General features: G+C 30.7%; 3 protein-coding genes across 3 annotated transcripts; 1 reads left to right on the forward strand and 2 right to left on the reverse strand.

Moving 5' to 3' along the window:
* Positions 1 to 4,578: 4,578 nt before the first annotated feature.
* On the forward strand, positions 4,579 to 11,703 carry LOC108567665 (oral-facial-digital syndrome 1 protein-like). The gene is made up of 3 exons (XM_017928269.1): positions 4,579 to 4,621; positions 9,121 to 10,463; positions 10,546 to 11,703. Exons 2-3 carry the CDS (start codon positions 9,152 to 9,154, stop codon positions 11,160 to 11,162), a joined length of 1,929 nt encoding a protein of 642 aa, XP_017783758.1. The 5' UTR covers positions 4,579 to 4,621; positions 9,121 to 9,151; the 3' UTR covers positions 11,163 to 11,703.
* Positions 11,704 to 11,794: 91 nt separating this feature from the next.
* LOC108567666 lies at positions 11,795 to 15,191 on the reverse strand. The gene is made up of 6 exons (XM_017928270.1): positions 14,281 to 15,191; positions 13,763 to 14,224; positions 12,526 to 13,675; positions 12,306 to 12,468; positions 12,112 to 12,249; positions 11,795 to 12,058 (listed from the first exon to the last, which is right to left on the reverse strand). Exons 1-6 carry the CDS (start codon positions 14,740 to 14,742, stop codon positions 11,848 to 11,850), a joined length of 2,586 nt encoding a protein of 861 aa, XP_017783759.1. The 5' UTR covers positions 14,743 to 15,191; the 3' UTR covers positions 11,795 to 11,847.
* Positions 15,192 to 15,450: 259 nt separating this feature from the next.
* Positions 15,451 to 16,878, reverse strand: LOC108567645 (vacuolar protein-sorting-associated protein 36). Its single transcript, XM_017928240.1, has 5 exons — positions 16,783 to 16,878; positions 16,536 to 16,731; positions 16,147 to 16,481; positions 15,706 to 16,086; positions 15,451 to 15,639 (listed from the first exon to the last, which is right to left on the reverse strand). Exons 1-5 carry the CDS (start codon positions 16,876 to 16,878, stop codon positions 15,469 to 15,471), a joined length of 1,179 nt encoding a protein of 392 aa, XP_017783729.1. The 3' UTR covers positions 15,451 to 15,468.
* Between the last annotated feature and the right edge of the window lie 60 nt (positions 16,879 to 16,938).

The following is a 16,938-nucleotide window of genomic DNA, read 5'->3' on the forward strand; positions in this document are numbered from 1 at the left end:
TTTTATTATTCGATTTATGTATCATTCACTTCGAAATAATCATATTAATTTATTTTATATCTAAGATTAATTATGTTCATTATAAAATTGTTATTATTTCTGTCATAAATAAATTATTAATTATAATAAATTATGTAATTAAGTGTTATTATACAAAAAAATAGTAATTTATAAATTATTCTATTTTATATATTTAATTTAATGAATTAATATAATTTTAAAAAGGTTAAATAGATAGAGATAATTTAATAATATCATTTGTGTTTATATACAGAAGTGTGGAAGACCTACAACAAAGTAAGAATACTTGGAATAGAACCTTGACATCAAGGAAAATTAATATTAAAGCGTTTAACGAATCAAGGTCGTCTAATTTGTATACGCTCTAACGGAAATAAATAAAATGTAAACTTACTACAGCTCAGAATCAATTCGGAATTTAAAAAAACCTGTATAGAAAATGTTTATGTAACAATAGATCACCTTTCTCATAATAGAATCATAAATAGAATCAAATCAAAACAGATTTTATATTTTCTTCAAATTTTATTGAGAAAATCATTTTTAAATGTCTTTATATTTATTTTTTTCTACTTTTAAAATATTGAAGAACAAATTAATAATATATTTAGAGGATGATACAATCATTGTATATATTCTTTACTTTTTTAGATTGAACTTGTTTCATTATTGAGCAACGTAAATGAAAAAAATAATTTCATTTTTAACCCATGTTTTATGTTTTCATAAAGACACTTTTGTAATTTAATAACGCCTTCATATTGAGGAAAATGAAATCTAAACATTTTCTCCGTAAAATGTGGGCATTGGTCGAAGTGGGTTAATGTGAGATGACAGTGGGCAGGAAAGCTTTCAAAGTTCAATATTTGCTAGAATTGTGTTATATCGCGTTTGTAATTTCACACCAAACCTAAAATAAAAGTTACTACAAAGCGGAAAGTTTAAAGGAAAAATCCAAATATTTTGCAACGAAACGCGTGTACGGCAAAAAAAACACGAAACCAGAGTGGTCCAACAAAAATAGTAGTCGTATTAATAAAAAGAACTTCCTAGAATCGAGAATGTTATATAGCAGACAGTACGGCGCCTTAAAATAAAACTTATGTTAATCTCGCGTAGCAAAGTTACATAAATATTAATAGGATTTCGGCTTTGAATTTCGGGCTGCTTAATTATAAAGTATACCGATTTGGTTTAAGAATACTGCGAGGCAAATTAATGTGCTATAACATTTCAATTTTTTTTTTTGTGTTAATTACGACACTCTTTTCGACACGATAAAATATGAGCATTGCGCTCGAAGTCTAAATCTGAAACTAGTTTTAGGTGTGCGTATTAGTGTTGGGGCAGAACCAATTTAGCCTACGGCTTCTATCAGAGAGAGAAAAAAAGAAGTCTGCTTCAATTAGACACATATAAGAGGTCGCGATGCTATTTTTAAGCACATAACTGTCACCGATACGATTTTTACCTTTAGCCTACCGCACATTTACGGCTCCAAATTCACCTTCGATAATTATAGTTTACCAATCTACGCTATATTTTTTTTCATTTTTGTCTGCCGTTTCTTTCTGGTTTGTTTGTAATTATTTCCTTTTGAAGAATGATCCAGTGAAAGTTTCCTAATACTAACAGCTGTGCTATTGCCAATATGTTACAAGTTTCTTTTGATATAAATAGAGTATATTACAACAAAATACAATATACCTCTCATAGTGTTCCACCAATAACCTATGTTTATAAACGGGTTAATCAAGGACTTTAAAACTACAGAAAAAGAGACTTATTTTTTTCATTTACGTTGCTCAATAATAAAACACTAATGAAAATAACTAATTTGTATCATCCTCTAAATGTAGAATGTAGAATAAAATAAAGAAGGTATACAGACATTGAAAAATAATTTTCTGAATAAAATTCAAGAACATTTAAAATATTTGATTAACTTTTCCATTGCCTATTTATGAATTTGTTTAACAGAATAATTTACGGTTGTAAAGTTCTTTTATTTTTAACATTTCATATACTTTTGTTAAGTATGTAATATAATGGTAAATGTACTTTTCGTTATATATAATCCTACAGATTCTTCAAGTGATAATTGTTTATATGTTATTTCGAAAGTTGTATTTTCAATTATGAGAAATGTGATCTATGGTTACATATAACATTTTCTATATAGTTTTTTTTATTTCGATTTAATTCTGAGCTGAAGTAAATTTATATTTTACTTATTTTTCATTCTTCCGTAACTCCGAAATATCCATACAGTGCCAAACATCCATTTATAAATCCATATGCCGTCCTATCCTTGACTACTGTTTCCCACTACTTTCCCAATGTCGATATCCTGTTCTAAAAAAACTGTCCGTATCCGAACGTTCCGCCCTTCGTATCCTCACCAAAATACGATATCCTAATAATACTCTACATAATCATTCTAATGATCCCCTTTACTCCAAAACCAAAATTATTCCTCTCCTTGACCGATACCTTTATCTCTCCTTGAAATTTAAATCCAAACAGTCCAATATCGCCTCCCTCTCTAAATTCTGTGCCCCTCGAAACCCAAATATCCTTCCCAAATTTAAATATCCCACATTATCCCTATTCCAATACCTAATGTCTCTCGATTGATACCAACTTGTTTCTACTCTGCTGCTTTTTTTTCTCATTCCTGTATTTTTCATATTAAATTTATTTCCCGGTCGGAAAGACCTCGGTCGATAGCCCAATAAATTATTATTATTATTACTTTCATTAATGTACAAAATAATAATTTTCTGTACTTTTTTTTAATTAATAATATTAATTAACTATAGTAAAATAAGGTATTGCCCTATTAGAGTCTGAATAAATATATAATATCATCTATCATATATATTTTTTCTATCATATACATTTTATTCTTCAAGTAATATAGTTTGACACATTTTAGGTCATTTAAATTTCATGAATATTGTGCTAAATCCGATGAGGGTTTTAAGAACAAAATAAATAATGTAAACGGTGTCAATGTTTTGCCACGAAGGATGAAGAGAGAAGATTAAGAAAGGAAGAACAAACAATTGGAAGTTAGTCCATTACCAAGGAAAGTGCTAATGCGTATTGCAAATATGGATGTGTTTAGTTTTTTTTTTTCGAAATAAGTACGCAGTTATAAACTGCCTTCGTAGCAAAAAAATATAACGTTTATTAAAGATATGTTTCAAAACAGAATTAATGATATACATTTATGCAAGCAACTTCGATTAAATAATAAACGCAATTAATTTAGATCCGGTTGATCAATTGCCAAGAATTTAAGTTTATATCATAATTAGTTCACACATAAAAAAATGTTATAAATAATACAATAGTCTTACCTTAAATATATTATCTAAGTATATAGTTAATAAAATTAGTAGAGCTCAAATTATTTAGATTTTTATTTCACTCTATTTTTCTTTATTTTTTTTTCAAAACCAGGCATTATTATAACAGTCACAGTATATAAACAAATAAAAATTAAATCATATTCTTATACTCACAATAATAATAAAAACATCTATTTTGACCATAGGTATTTTTGCTCTCTTATTTGTATTGTATTAACTATGTCTGATTTCCATACAGCAAATTATATTCCAAGTAGCATACATATGTGATTTATTACATGTTCTTTAATTATGATCGCGCATGTTATGAATAGTTATTCTATTTTCTGTGTAGTTATGTTGAATTTCTGAATGTTTTTCGTCGATGAACAAGAATTTCAATATACAGGCATGCTTCGATTAAACATAATTTCGTTTTAAAATTTGAAAATTTTGGGTTGGTAAGAAATAAATTTTAGTTTTCACACATAAATAGCGCTATGTTGGAAAAGACTTCTGTAATTGTTATATTTTTCCTTTTGTTATTTGAAATACGTTTCCTTTACTTTACTTCATAAAGAAATTGTAAATAACTTGTGCTTTTTTATCTGCCTATACGCAGTATTTTTTTTAAATATCATTGACAGCTTGGGTTAGTTACATTTTTCGGAAGAACATTCTTTCACTTTGTCTTAATTGTTACTAAGAAGGTTTTTTAAATCTTTATTTCTAATTTCTTTAATGTTATTTTCTTCTTCTAGGCCATATTTAAGCATTTCTTATCAACTTCTTACTATAAATGGTTTCAATTGTATTTTTAATGGTGTAACAAAAAATAGCATTCTCAACATTTATTATTGATAATTCCGATTAGCTTAAAAACTAAATTGGTTAACAAACCAATCAGAAATTGAAGACTTCGTTATATTGAAACTTCATTATCAGATGTAACGTTAACCTAAGTATGACTGTATAACTTTCTTCTATTGAAGATTTTTATCTGTGTTTTTATTATTACCGTTTGATAAATAATTTTAAAAGGAAAATAATCAAAATATACAGATTACCATTTAAAATGATCAAAAATGTGTTTTTGTTTTTGTATATAAATTCAAAGATATTATTTTTTTAAAGCAAATAATAGCGATGTTTTAACGTTCCACGGATAACCGGTGATTTACTGTCTTTGATAATATTTAAAATAGAAAAACTTAAGATTTTCGTTTAGCATAGCATAACACATGGTAAGAATGATTTATTTTTACTCTTTGTAAAAAAGTTAATCATAATATTTTTGTTGTATGGAGCGTAACATTTATATTGTTGTAAACTATGCAAAGTATTTGAACTTGCATAATGCAGAAAAATATTTACATTAGCACGTGGCTTGTGACTGGAAAATAAGTTATTTATAGAAATATAAATAAATTAATAAACAAATAAATGTGCATGTTGCAAGTAAAGAAACTGAAACATCAATCCGAGTTTGTGGAATTTTGTTATGAAAGCAACAAAAAAAATAATAATAACAACGTTAAGTAATCACATTAACCCAAATGCATCGATAAATTCGATAACGACACATGCGAACAATGTCACAGGAGTTTATAAATAGAATTCAGTTTAAACAATGAATAAGTTAATTACGTCTCGACATCAAATGGATATTAATTAAGTCCACGCCCTGGCGCGATGTGTATGGATATGATATAACAATTTCCTGATCAAATTCCTTCCTGCCGAAATCCCTAATAGGAAACTAATGTCGAACATGGCAAATACCTCCGTAATTATCCTGGTCATTGCCGTCCATCACCATCAGTGAAAGAGTGCTCGTTATTATCAAACTAATTCTATGCTAAATGACTGAAAGCTTAATAAAGGAAATTACGTTCCAACTATTCCCTGCGGATACTTTGTTTTAATTGCACGTACTGCAACGAATAGAACAAGAAAAAAAGTTTAGCATGGAAAAATTATTACGCAAGTTAATTTAGTTTTATCCACATGGGAGAAGAATTATGTGATGTGAAATAAAATTTTGCAGCTTGCGTAATTACCTTTGACATTACATCACACAACGCGTCTGCAGCCATTGGCTTCATTTATATTCGCGGTTCTGTGGGAAAACAAATGCATTTCCATGTAACGTTACAGATGCAAAAAAAAATGTTTATATGGAGCATCTCGATTTCACTTGAAACGAATCCTTTTTTTATTCCTTGTTTTTTTGTTGTTGTTGTTACTGTTTCAGTGCCGTTGTTTGCTCACGCTTGTGTGCGTGTTAAAGAGGTCAGCGATTTTGTATGTATGGTAAACAATGACAATTTTATCGTGGACGAACGTAAATGTATGGTGTATTTCAAAACCCGTATTAATTACTGGGAATGACTCAAGGATCCATTCCTCTGCGCCTTTACCTTTTCCAGTTTACCTTTAATGGACACGCCGCAAATAATTATTTTAATAATAACATTAAGTCGTCGCTTATCGTAGCATTGAAACGGCCTATGCAGAATGCTATAAATAGAGTCCCTTCACGTTTAGTTATAGTAAACAGAATGTTTAAATTTCAATTTAGTTCAATTTAAATGCACGCTCTGCATTCTTCACAGTTTTTCAAATACGGTTAATTAATTGATTTTGAATTGGATTCAAATGTATTGACCGGAAAATTGTTCTATTTGTTTTCGATAATCGACGCGACAACCAGATGCTCATTCTAAACAATAACAAATTGCCAGTTTGTAACACTTAATTCATAACAGTTCGCTGATAATGAAAAGTATTTAAGTATTTTACATTTTGAAAAATCCTGTGACAAAAAGTACATTAATTTACAGTTAATATTTAAAGTTACTATTAGATGCTAAACAGTTAGTAGGGTAATTCATGAAGATAAAAAAATATATAATATTAAACAATTTTATAACTAAGTTTGACGTATATTATGTAATTTTTCATTGTAATTATAAAAATAAACATTTAAAGTTTAATGCATTCCGTAAAGATGACATTGATAATGTCATTTATATCATACTCAATGCCTTTGCCATTATTAAGTATTTGCTTCAAATAATTTCCAATTATAGGACCAATTTGATTTGAGTTATTGTTGATGAAAGTATTCAATACCTCGCTGATCAAAGAGCCCAATATTCCGTCGAAATGAAACTTTGAAAATATAGTTATTATTAATTAAATAAAAATTGTATGTCAATAGTTTTTTTATAACTTACATCCACATTGCCAACTGTAGGACTGATTTGGAAATTTTCAACTTTAATATTCCCAATTTGCCGATCAGCTGTGATGTTAAGTAACACAACTAAATCAACAATAATTGCATTTACATTTCCATTTCCAATTGTGGGAAACCCATTTATATGTGCATTCACATTGTAATCAGCATCAATGCTTAAACTCGGTTCTATCACTTTAAATTTCAGCGTTAACTCATTTCCTTTAATGCTGATATCGACATCTTCTAAATTAAAATCGTAAAATCCTCGAAGCAATAAGTTTTTAAGGTCTAGAGCACCACTGTAACATTTTAGAAATAACATGAAAATATATATACAAAGTTTAGTGTATCAATTATAAGTACCTGACTAACTCAATTTCGAAAGCATCTAAATCTATACTTAATTCACTTTTTAGTGGATCCAAAATCGGTATGCCAAATTCTGGCGACCCATTTTGTATTATATTTCTAAAGCAATTTGAAATATCATTGATATCCAATAATTCCTGACATATAACCTGTTGGCTGAGAACAGCGCAACAAAGAGCGATTACTAGCAGCTTCATCTTAATCACTTTTCTTTTTTTTTCTTAAAATTAATTTTGATTCACTTTATATAGTATTTTTTTAGGTCGGAAAGAATGTTATCTACCGTGCATATTTCTTTTTATCGCTTGATTGTTGAATTACCTATATTCATATTCATTTTTTATTATGTCATCGTATATTTATTTTACAATCTATTCCTGCCAACATTAATTAAATCTAATGGCGGTTGACAATTATTTTGGTAAACTTTCCAATTAAAGTTATTATCATTATTTTCTTCTTTTTAATTTGTTGGTTGGCTATCGTCTTGTAGGTTAACTTCAGTAGCATATTAATGCTATGCGATTCCACTATTTCCTTTGACTGTGTATTTACTTAACACTGTCATTGTCCAACGACTTCGCTGAACCTCTTTCATTTGTTATGATGGACTTCCTTTAAAACAACAAACTAGAAAAAATCAAATGTTTTTGAATACAACTTAGATGTTATCATAGAAAGTACAAGATATTATTTATAAAACAATATTTGTTAGTTCTAATATCTAAAACATTTTAATATTAAAAATACACTTATTTTATTATTTATATACTTTCTTGAATATAACCAAGTTCTAGCATTACTCAAACATTTTGAGCGACACTTAAAAAAAATGCGACCCCCTGAAGAATAGGTATGTGTAGAAAAACAACCCGGATTCATCTGTTGTCAATTTTTCAGTGTCGTGTTTTTCTACATATATAATTTAACAGTTTTATAGTGTAAAAAACATCACACGACTTGATTAACGTTTACCAATATTTTTAAATTGATTCAAACGTAAACCCTTAAATATCTCGATATATGAAAAAGTGGACTTTCAATAGTAACTCTACTATTAGATACAAAACCAAAAAATAAACGATTTAATATATTAAAAACAGGGCAGAAAGACTTATGGTCAATAGCCCTTTGAAGTAAACGACTTTTTATTTTATTTTTATTATTATATATAAGAATTTATTTTTTATTGTTGCAATAAATATTCTTATTTATATTAAAAAATATTTATTTATTTATATCAAATAATTTATCAATTTGGACCCTTAAAAATATGCTTTCACCTACAATACTGAAGTTACTTCAGCTAGATGTTTCACTAATGCAAATTCTGTCTAACATATTTCCAATATTAAATAAATATAATTGTGAAATATATTTTCAAACAATAACTTTTTCTACAAAGAAATATGAATACAAATTTTGAACATATCCTAAAAATATTATGCAATAATATATTATATCATCGATTTCTGTATAAAGTTTTAACGTTGAAATTAAATGAATTAGTTGTTAACTATTTCTTACTTAATTTCTTTTCTAAATTGTGCTTAATAAAAAATAATCTATAGTGAAAGACGCTTTAATTCATGCACATTAAACATAAGCATTAAAATGTTAGGCATTAATGTTATGTAATTTAAATAATAAAACAGTAAATATTCATGAGATAATTAATAATAAGTATAATTTATGTAAAGGGCTATTGACCGCAGACTTTCCTTCCAACAATTAATAATTGTCTATATGTGTTCCATTTCACCTTTCAATTAAAATTAATTGATAAAAAATACTTTATTTAAACACTACAAATTATGATTACTTTTATTATAATACATATGTGCATATTTAGTTGCATAATTCGCACATACGTGTAGAAACCAATTTTGTTCTAAAATTTAATAGCATTAAAATAATAGGATCATATTTTTTATAAAAAAATATATTTAAATGTATTTATTTTTTTTAATATTCCCAATTTCATGTAATTTATTTGGTTGGTCATTGTTTGTTATGGTTGCTAAGCATTGGCAGCAATTCATGCAGCCGTCAAAATTTGAAAAATTTGTATCAAATACAAACATATTTATGTAGTGTCTAAAATTTTCGTTCATCTCATTAAATTTCTAGTACTTCATCACAGAATAATAAGTATAAAACGATGGACGATCGATTAGAAGAAATAACGCCAGCTCTGAGTTCGCCAACTGGTAGTGTGCTGTCACAGGATGACTTCCATAGGCTTCTTTATGATTATTTTGAGGATAAAGGGATTTTGACGGATCTAAGGGCTCACTTGAGGACGCAAATGATAAAAATATTGAAGGACACCTCACTTGGAACTGTGATAACCAACAAGCATAAGGAAATCTCACCAAAGAGTCAAGCTCTGAATTTACTGATAGCAGAGTACATGCTGCAGAAGCAATACCACTATGCCTTGTCAGTATTTACAACTGAGGTACCTTTAGGCCAAATATTTCCAACAATTAATGATGAAATCATGGAGTATCGGTTTCCTGAAAATGATATGTGGGATATATTAGAGACATTGGGAATTATTAAGAATTCAGAACAAGGTAAAACTATTTCCAACAATTATACTAGCACCAATGAAGAATCTCTATTGAACTGCATTCTTAAGACAATGAGCATGAACAAAGAATCAAAAGCTAATTTAAATAAGCTAATTAAAGATAGAACTGAGGCAGATTTACAGAAATTTGTGGAGATACTGCAGATAGCTGAGATATCACCAGAAATCACATTGCAGATTATTGATCACTTGAAGACCCTAATCAAAATTGAGATGCATCAAATTAAGGAGATCAAGAATGATGAGGTGAATAAAATAAAAAAGGACCTAGAAGAAGAATGCAATAAAAAAGTTGAAAAATACAAGAAGAAGTTGGTGCAAGCTGAAAAGAATTTTGAGAAAGAGAAAAAGAAGCTGGATGAGGAGTTAGAAAGTGCAAAATCGAATTTAAAAAATTGCGCACATTCTCTTCAATTCAAATACAAAGATTTGCAGAGCATGGAAGAGTCTCTAAGGGAAAAGGAGAAAAAACTTCTGATGCAAGAGGATATTCTAAACAATAGAGAAAATGAATTAGCAAATCAAAGAGTAGAATTTATTGCTGCTAGCAAAGTAGATAAGAGCCAGCAAACAATGGAGTCTGTAAATATGGAGAATGCAGTTCTGAAGAAGAATGTGCTTCAGTTGCAGGTAAAAGTAAATGACCTGTGTGATCAGAACAGGACCTACTTATCCAGGATCCAAGATTTGGCAGTAAGGACAAGCACATTAATGAGGGAGCTGGAAGACTCGCAGATTAGGGTGCAGGAATTGAATGGCATTCAAAGGAGCCAAGGTTTGTTTCCACCACCACCATCACTTGCAGCTCCATCTCTAACAACCTTAAGTAGTAGAACGAGATATGGAATAGCTTCATATAGTGGAGGTGGTGAAGAAGGTAAAAATTAAATTAAATATTTTTTTTTCTTAATTACAATAAATAATTATTCTCTAATTTCTGTTTTTTCCGTTTATTTTAGGTTCAACAGTAACTCCATATTCTCCAAGACACTTCAACAATCTTTCACATCATAAAGATGTTAAAAAAAGACATGCTAAAAAGAATGAGCATAAAGTAAATAGTAGCTCAGACGAGATTAGCCCAACTGATGCTATTTTAAATGAAGCGAAACAACGTCTGCAAGTACTGGAAAAGGAGAGTGATCAGATAGATAAACACTTCCAGGATTATAACATGAGATCAGCCCAGCCCAGTACGAACAAGATAATGAAGGACTTCCAGATAAACGTAGCCACGATCCGGGACAATCTGTCTAAATTATTCAACAACCCTGGAACATCCGCCAGCCCGACTTTCCAATTCGTTCGGGGCAGCAATGAAAATTTAATGTACAACAAAACGGAAGACAGGATGAAAGTACAAAATTTAATAGCGGATCTGCCGATCAAAACAGCATCCGACTACGAATTCGTCATAAATAAAATAGAACCGGAGAATACAGGTGGAGCGGAATCCGGCCAATCGAGCGCTTTGATTCTAGAGACGTCTCTGTCCGGTGTAGAAATGACCAGTTCAGGAATCAAGAGTGATTCCGAAGAAGATGTAGTGAAAAATGGTAAGTGTAAAGGAAATTAAAATCAATTGTGAAATTGTATTTTAATAAAAGCGAAAGAATATTTTCATTGCTGGTAATTCATTTAGGTGATTTGGAAAACGGATTTGACGTGATTGGTGTGCCTTGCGTTCTAACGTTTCTATTAGTACTATTCATTTGGTATCAAAAGTAACAAACAGAAACTGCACCTTTTATGTATGCATTTTTTTTTTCACATTTATTTCGTAGAAAAATAGACATAATTTACAAAACATGAAAGTTAACAGAAGACCTCAAAGGAATTATTCATTGTTTCATTATTATTTATTTTTGTTGTTTGTTTTTTTATTGTAATAAATTCAAAATGTAACCTGGAGTTGATTTTATTGACGAGCAGCTTTAAAAAACATAAATATATATCTTTGGCTAATTAATATATAACTGAATTTCATTTTTAATGAAACAAACATTCAATGATCAAACACAAATTGCTGCATAATACTTTTCTCTCCATTTACTATAGAGAAACAGTCTTGTCTTTTTTTAATATATAATTTAATTAGGATGTTAGACAATATAAAAAATATATGTCGTGGTAGAACGTATTTACAATTAAAAAAAATAATCTTGTTGCGTATATATATATATGTATAAAACAAGTATTAAAAGGAAATAGTACAAAATAAAAATGAATATATATATATAGAATAAAATGAAAATATACGTTTACAAGTTAAAGCTAACATTGCCTTGCTGATTCTTTATGCTAACCCTAGGCGAGTTAGCACCGGTGATTCGAAGCCAGGATTTGGGCGGGGTGTATGGTGGTGAGGAATCCATCGTAGTCTTGCAGAAAGTCGATTTAATTGGTGTCGATGTCAACATCAACGATGTATTCATGTCTAGTTTGCATTTGGCAACGCTCACATTTCCCCAACTTAATACAAAAAATTAAAACAATGGTCTTCAATTAAATGTTTTGCTACTTACTTATTTCTTTCGCTCTCTTTATACAGGCTGACTGCATTTTGCCAGTTGCATATGTTAGGATAATCTTTATAATTCAATTTGCATTCAACGTAGTTGAGAGCGTTATAAACGGCAGCATCTACTTTTGTTGGAAAGTCTCTGTAACGAAGAAAAGAATTGAGCACAATATTTATAGGAATACTTTTGATATATACCCTTCTATGAATATCTCGATGTCTGGAAGATGAGTCTCATAGTAATTTTCATCATCGTCCGATTTATTATCCAATAAACTTGGCGAAGACGGAGGTGTAAAGTATTCATCGTCTGATGATGATGAATCCGAACTAGCTACCTTCTGATTACTAATGCTCAGAGCTAAAACATAATTGTTGTTTTTAATTCATATAATGACTCAATTAAAACAGTTCTTACCAGTATTATCTTCCTGGAATAATTTCCTAGAGTATTCCTGTTTAAATGGGTTTCGAAACTTTAAACTGTTGGTCCGCTTGTTTCCATGATTCTTTCGGTGTCCTTTATTCTTCCATGCGCACGAGCACGGTTTCATTTCCTTCCAAATTTTCACGCAGTCCTCTTCGCTCTCCACTTCATCCATCATGTAATCCTTGGAAATGAACTCCTGCACATGTTTCAAAATGCACATAGAATGCTGATTCTTCATATGTACTACTGTATTCTGTACGCCCTCATCGTCCGATGAAAAACAATCGTAATTTTTACTGCAAAATTCCATCCACAAGTCCAGCATGTTTTCTAGCAAAGTAAATTTTTTAAGGTTTTGCTTCAAGATCATCTTGATCAGATATGAGAGCCTTGAATGTACCAACTGGAAATCTATGCACCTAAATCTATTATCGTCCATGTAACTTAGCATTAACAATTGCAATTGTTTCACTTGCGTTTCTATCACTTTGCAAGTATCGTATTGTACATTGAGCAGATGTAATATGTCATTTGATATTCTTTTTGCAAATACTTGCAACGATTTATCCAGGCAGAAGAAAGGACTCAAATCACTATGAGTCTCTTGAATCTTATCAAAACCGTTTGACAACCGTCGACTATTATCTTTTATAGAACATGTTTGGAGTGCCCTACATAGCTCCGTCATTGGACTTATGTCAGCAATGCAAGAAGCTTTTGGCGGAGAATTTGTTCCAGACTCATTTACAGGTGACTGTAAACTATTGGACGACAGTGGAGACATTCGATACATATTTGCAGCTTTGTCGGCCAAGTAATTCTCCAGTTGCCTCAATCCTTCCTCAGAAGTAATATCTACGAAGGTGTCCAAAAAAGGCCAGTACTCCTTCCAACCAACAGACATCGTTTTGGCCAAATTATTTCCCCAACGTTCGAGCCCTTTCTCGTGATCACGTAACCGCATATTGGTTATCGAGTCTGATTTATTCAATCTATTAGAAATAACCGATTTACCGAAGTTACCATTGCGCGGCGGCGTTTTCCACATCTTTCTGAATTTATCGGCACCTTCTTTGTTCATCGGACCTGCGTATGCGTGAATCTCTAATCTAGGACTTCTAGGATCTGAGTTTAATTTCTGCAAAACAAATTTAATAAAGAAATAACAATAGTTAACAATTGTTTGAAGAACTATTTCTAAGTAAAATAATTCGTTTATACTTACAGGTGGACTGCAAGGTGAAAATGGTTGACCAATAAGAGGAGGTGCACAATTATCTTCAGATCTTAGGACTGGTACATAATAGTTATATTGTAACAATGCTGATATCTTGTCACTTAAATTTCTTGCATCAGGTCCATCATATCTATCACAAATAATTTGACTTGGCAACTTTCCATGTTTGTTCCTTAGATTTCTGTCACATTGTGAGAAGGACACAAGAACTTCAACACATTTGATAGCACCAAATTTGACAGCAAAATGTAATGGAGTTTCATGGGAACCTTTGTCTGGAGTATTTAAATATAAATCAAGTAGTATTTTGGCTCTTTCCTCTGGGCTCTTGTCATCCACGTATAGTTTTTTAATAAATTTTATGTTTGATATAGTGTTCAAAATTAATTCACACATGTCTCCATTCTTTGATTTTGATGAAACATGAAGTCCATTATATCTTGATCCTTCCTGCAAATGCAACAAATTCAGTTTAATTATATGTTATATTTATTAAGATAAATCACCTGTAGGATTGATGGTGTGTCTCCAGCACCAATTAAATATCTGGGGTTGTCCCATATTGTTTTTTGCACCAAATTGAGATCACCACATTCCATGGCCTTGCGTAGCTTAACTATATTCTGTGGAGTAGGTCCTCTGAACTGACTTGCTTTTTCACCAACACTTTGTACATGCTCTGTCTTTTGAAAGCCACCATCAACACTCATGTTATTGGCTTGTTCATATCCATTAGTGGCAAATTCCACAGCTTCATGATAAAAATTGAAAGCTTTGAATCTAGCCTTCTTGTACTTTTTTACCAACTTCAATGCATCTGTCTTGTCTTCAAAAACTTGCCAGTATTCATCATTATCCTGTATCTGTACATCCACTGGTATATGAACTCCATAATACACAATATTGCCTTCGCCATTGAAGACTTTACTAAACTCTGTATTGGAAACATTTTTATCTGGCGTGTCCATTTTTTTGTGAAATTGTTGCTATTCTAGGTTATATGCGAGCACTTCCAGGAACTTGAATTGCGCACAAAACTTGTTCATAGGTAAACCCTACTCGAACCATTTGCCTGAATGTAAAAATGCATACAAAAATATTTTAAAATATGACCCAGTGTTTTAGAAAACAATGGCAAAACATAGGTAAATGTTTGAAATTACACGTCAACTGTCATTCAGTAACAAGCTGAGATTCTGACTTATTTGAAAAGAATCCTTCTACACCAGCGCCCTCTTTGCTTCCAATACACACCAAACAATCTTTGGTCCTTAATGTATTGATATAATTAATCTTTCATATTTGATTTTATCCTTAATTAGAACAAATTAACCGAGAAATAGTATTCATTTAAGCAATGAATATTCTGCAACAAAACACTGTAGGTACGAACATACGATTGAAAATCAAAGTACGAAATTATATGAAGGCAAAACTGCGTGAACTATTCAAATGTTTATTTTCGTTTGATCCGTGGAAAATATGGCACCACGTGAATATTTCAAATTCGCCAATGACGACACGCGTGGCCACGAGTTACTTAATGTTTTCATTATATTTTTGGATAGTTTACTTGGCAAATTGTCAATTCTGGTGGTTATCGCCTTGACGTTATTTAAAATGCAGTAGAAATAAATAACAAGTTTATTCAACTATAATATAAAAGTATACATATATATATTTTTGTTCTCAATTTAATCGCGCAATAAAAACAAGTTTGGATAAAAGCGTAGGCCTTCTATGGAATCATCTCTGCAAGATTTGCCGCAACGCTCAGACGACAGCAACCGCTCTTTGGCTAGAATTACCGATATTCCCAAGAATTGAGCTAATTCTTCGGCATTCAAAGATCCTCTCTCCGTTAACTGGAATTAAAATCATTATTAACATTTATGCACAAGTTAAATAAATATTAAATTATAAATATATACCAATTCTGCTGTTCCTTCAGCAACAATTTCACTGTCAAGGCAAGCCAGTTGAAGGACTTTTACACCAGAGTCAAATACATGTAGTTTTAATGGCAGATCCATATTCTGCATCAAATTACAAGCATTCAAAACGTCTTCAGGAGACAACAATTCTAAACCTCTGGCTCTATTGACTCTGCAATAAATATCTGTCAGAACCATCATTCCTCCAATCTCCTCAATGGGATCCACCATTATATCACAAATTTGCTTAGCTAAACTTCTATAATACTGATTATCCGATTTAAATGCATCTCTTGTTACAGGGTCATCTATACCCAAACTCATCAAATACGATTTGAAACGCACTGTCTCGTCCTCAGTTATATCGCCTTGCTTTTCCTTAAAAATAAAACTTATGAATATACTATGGTAAAAAAAACAATTTTCCGTTTGGCCTACTCGTATTTTCGTGGAGATATTTTGAGAAAGTCTAACCATGTCCTTGGCCATTGTCATCAGTTTGCTCAAATCTTGAAATGCAACATTGATACTTTCATCTGCAGCTTTTTGTTTTTCAATTAAACTTCGTTCAATGCCAATTATGCCTGTTCTTAGTTTAATATTTGGCATTGGTTTTTCTTCAATTGCGCTTGTTGTTGGAGTCTCAATCATTTCCCATCTTCTTTTGTTTATACTTTCTATCAAAGCAATACTAATCTGTTGTGAATAGCCATCTCGAAATGATATTTTGACAAAATTATAAATGCTGTTAAGTTGTGGACCTTCATTGCGATCTATAATAGGGAGTATTATTTAAAAATATTATTTGTGATAACGAATTTGTGTACCTGGTGATGGTTCTTTCAAATAAAGAACAATTTTTTTACTTTTGCTAAAGCTGAATGTTCCTGGCACTTCTTCATCAAGTCTTATTATTAATTGAATAGGCAATGCAAGGCAAATTTGGCCATTTGCAAAATGACCAGGTTTTCCCCAAAATATTCTGTGGGTTGTTATATGGACCATTCCTCCCTCGAAATTAGTCTAAAAGTGTAACTACATTATAAAGATATGAATAAGTATTCTCAAATGTACCTTTTGATCACCATCATATAATTTCGCATTATTTTCTTTAACTAAGAAATACTCATTAGGGCTTAAGGCAGGTTCGGTATATTCAAAACGATTCATCTTGAAATATTAGCCCAAGTATTAACCACAACAACAGAATTTGACTGACATAACGAAATC

Source organism: Nicrophorus vespilloides, unplaced genomic scaffold (assembly GCF_001412225.1).
Source record: "Nicrophorus vespilloides isolate i.1.1-1 unplaced genomic scaffold, Nicve_v1.0, whole genome shotgun sequence".
NCBI classification, from domain to species: Eukaryota; Metazoa; Arthropoda; class Insecta; order Coleoptera; family Silphidae; genus Nicrophorus; species Nicrophorus vespilloides.

Excerpts from the sequence above, each read along its gene's own strand:
- LOC108567665 (XM_017928269.1), top strand. The coding sequence starts at position 9,152 with ATGGACGATCGATTAGAAGAAATAACGCCAGCTCTGAGTTCGCCAACT. Across the intron at positions 10,464-10,545 it reads TAGTGGAGGTGGTGAAGAAG|GTTCAACAGTAACTCCATAT; the intron begins GTAAAAATTAAA and ends CGTTTATTTTAG.
- LOC108567666 (XM_017928270.1), bottom strand. The coding sequence starts at position 14,742 with ATGGACACGCCAGATAAAAATGTTTCCAATACAGAGTTTAGTAAAGTC. Across the intron at positions 14,225-14,280 it reads ACACACCATCAATCCTACAG|GAAGGATCAAGATATAATGG; the intron begins GTGATTTATCTT and ends TTGCATTTGCAG. Across the intron at positions 12,469-12,525 it reads ATTCCAGGAAGATAATACTG|CTCTGAGCATTAGTAATCAG; the intron begins GTAAGAACTGTT and ends ATTATGTTTTAG.
- LOC108567645 (XM_017928240.1), bottom strand. The coding sequence starts at position 16,878 with ATGAATCGTTTTGAATATACCGAACCTGCCTTAAGCCCTAATGAGTAT. Across the intron at positions 16,482-16,535 it reads TTTGAAAGAACCATCACCAG|ATCGCAATGAAGGTCCACAA; the intron begins GTACACAAATTC and ends TCCCTATTATAG. Across the intron at positions 15,640-15,705 it reads CTGAAGGAACAGCAGAATTG|TTAACGGAGAGAGGATCTTT; the intron begins GTATATATTTAT and ends TTTTAATTCCAG.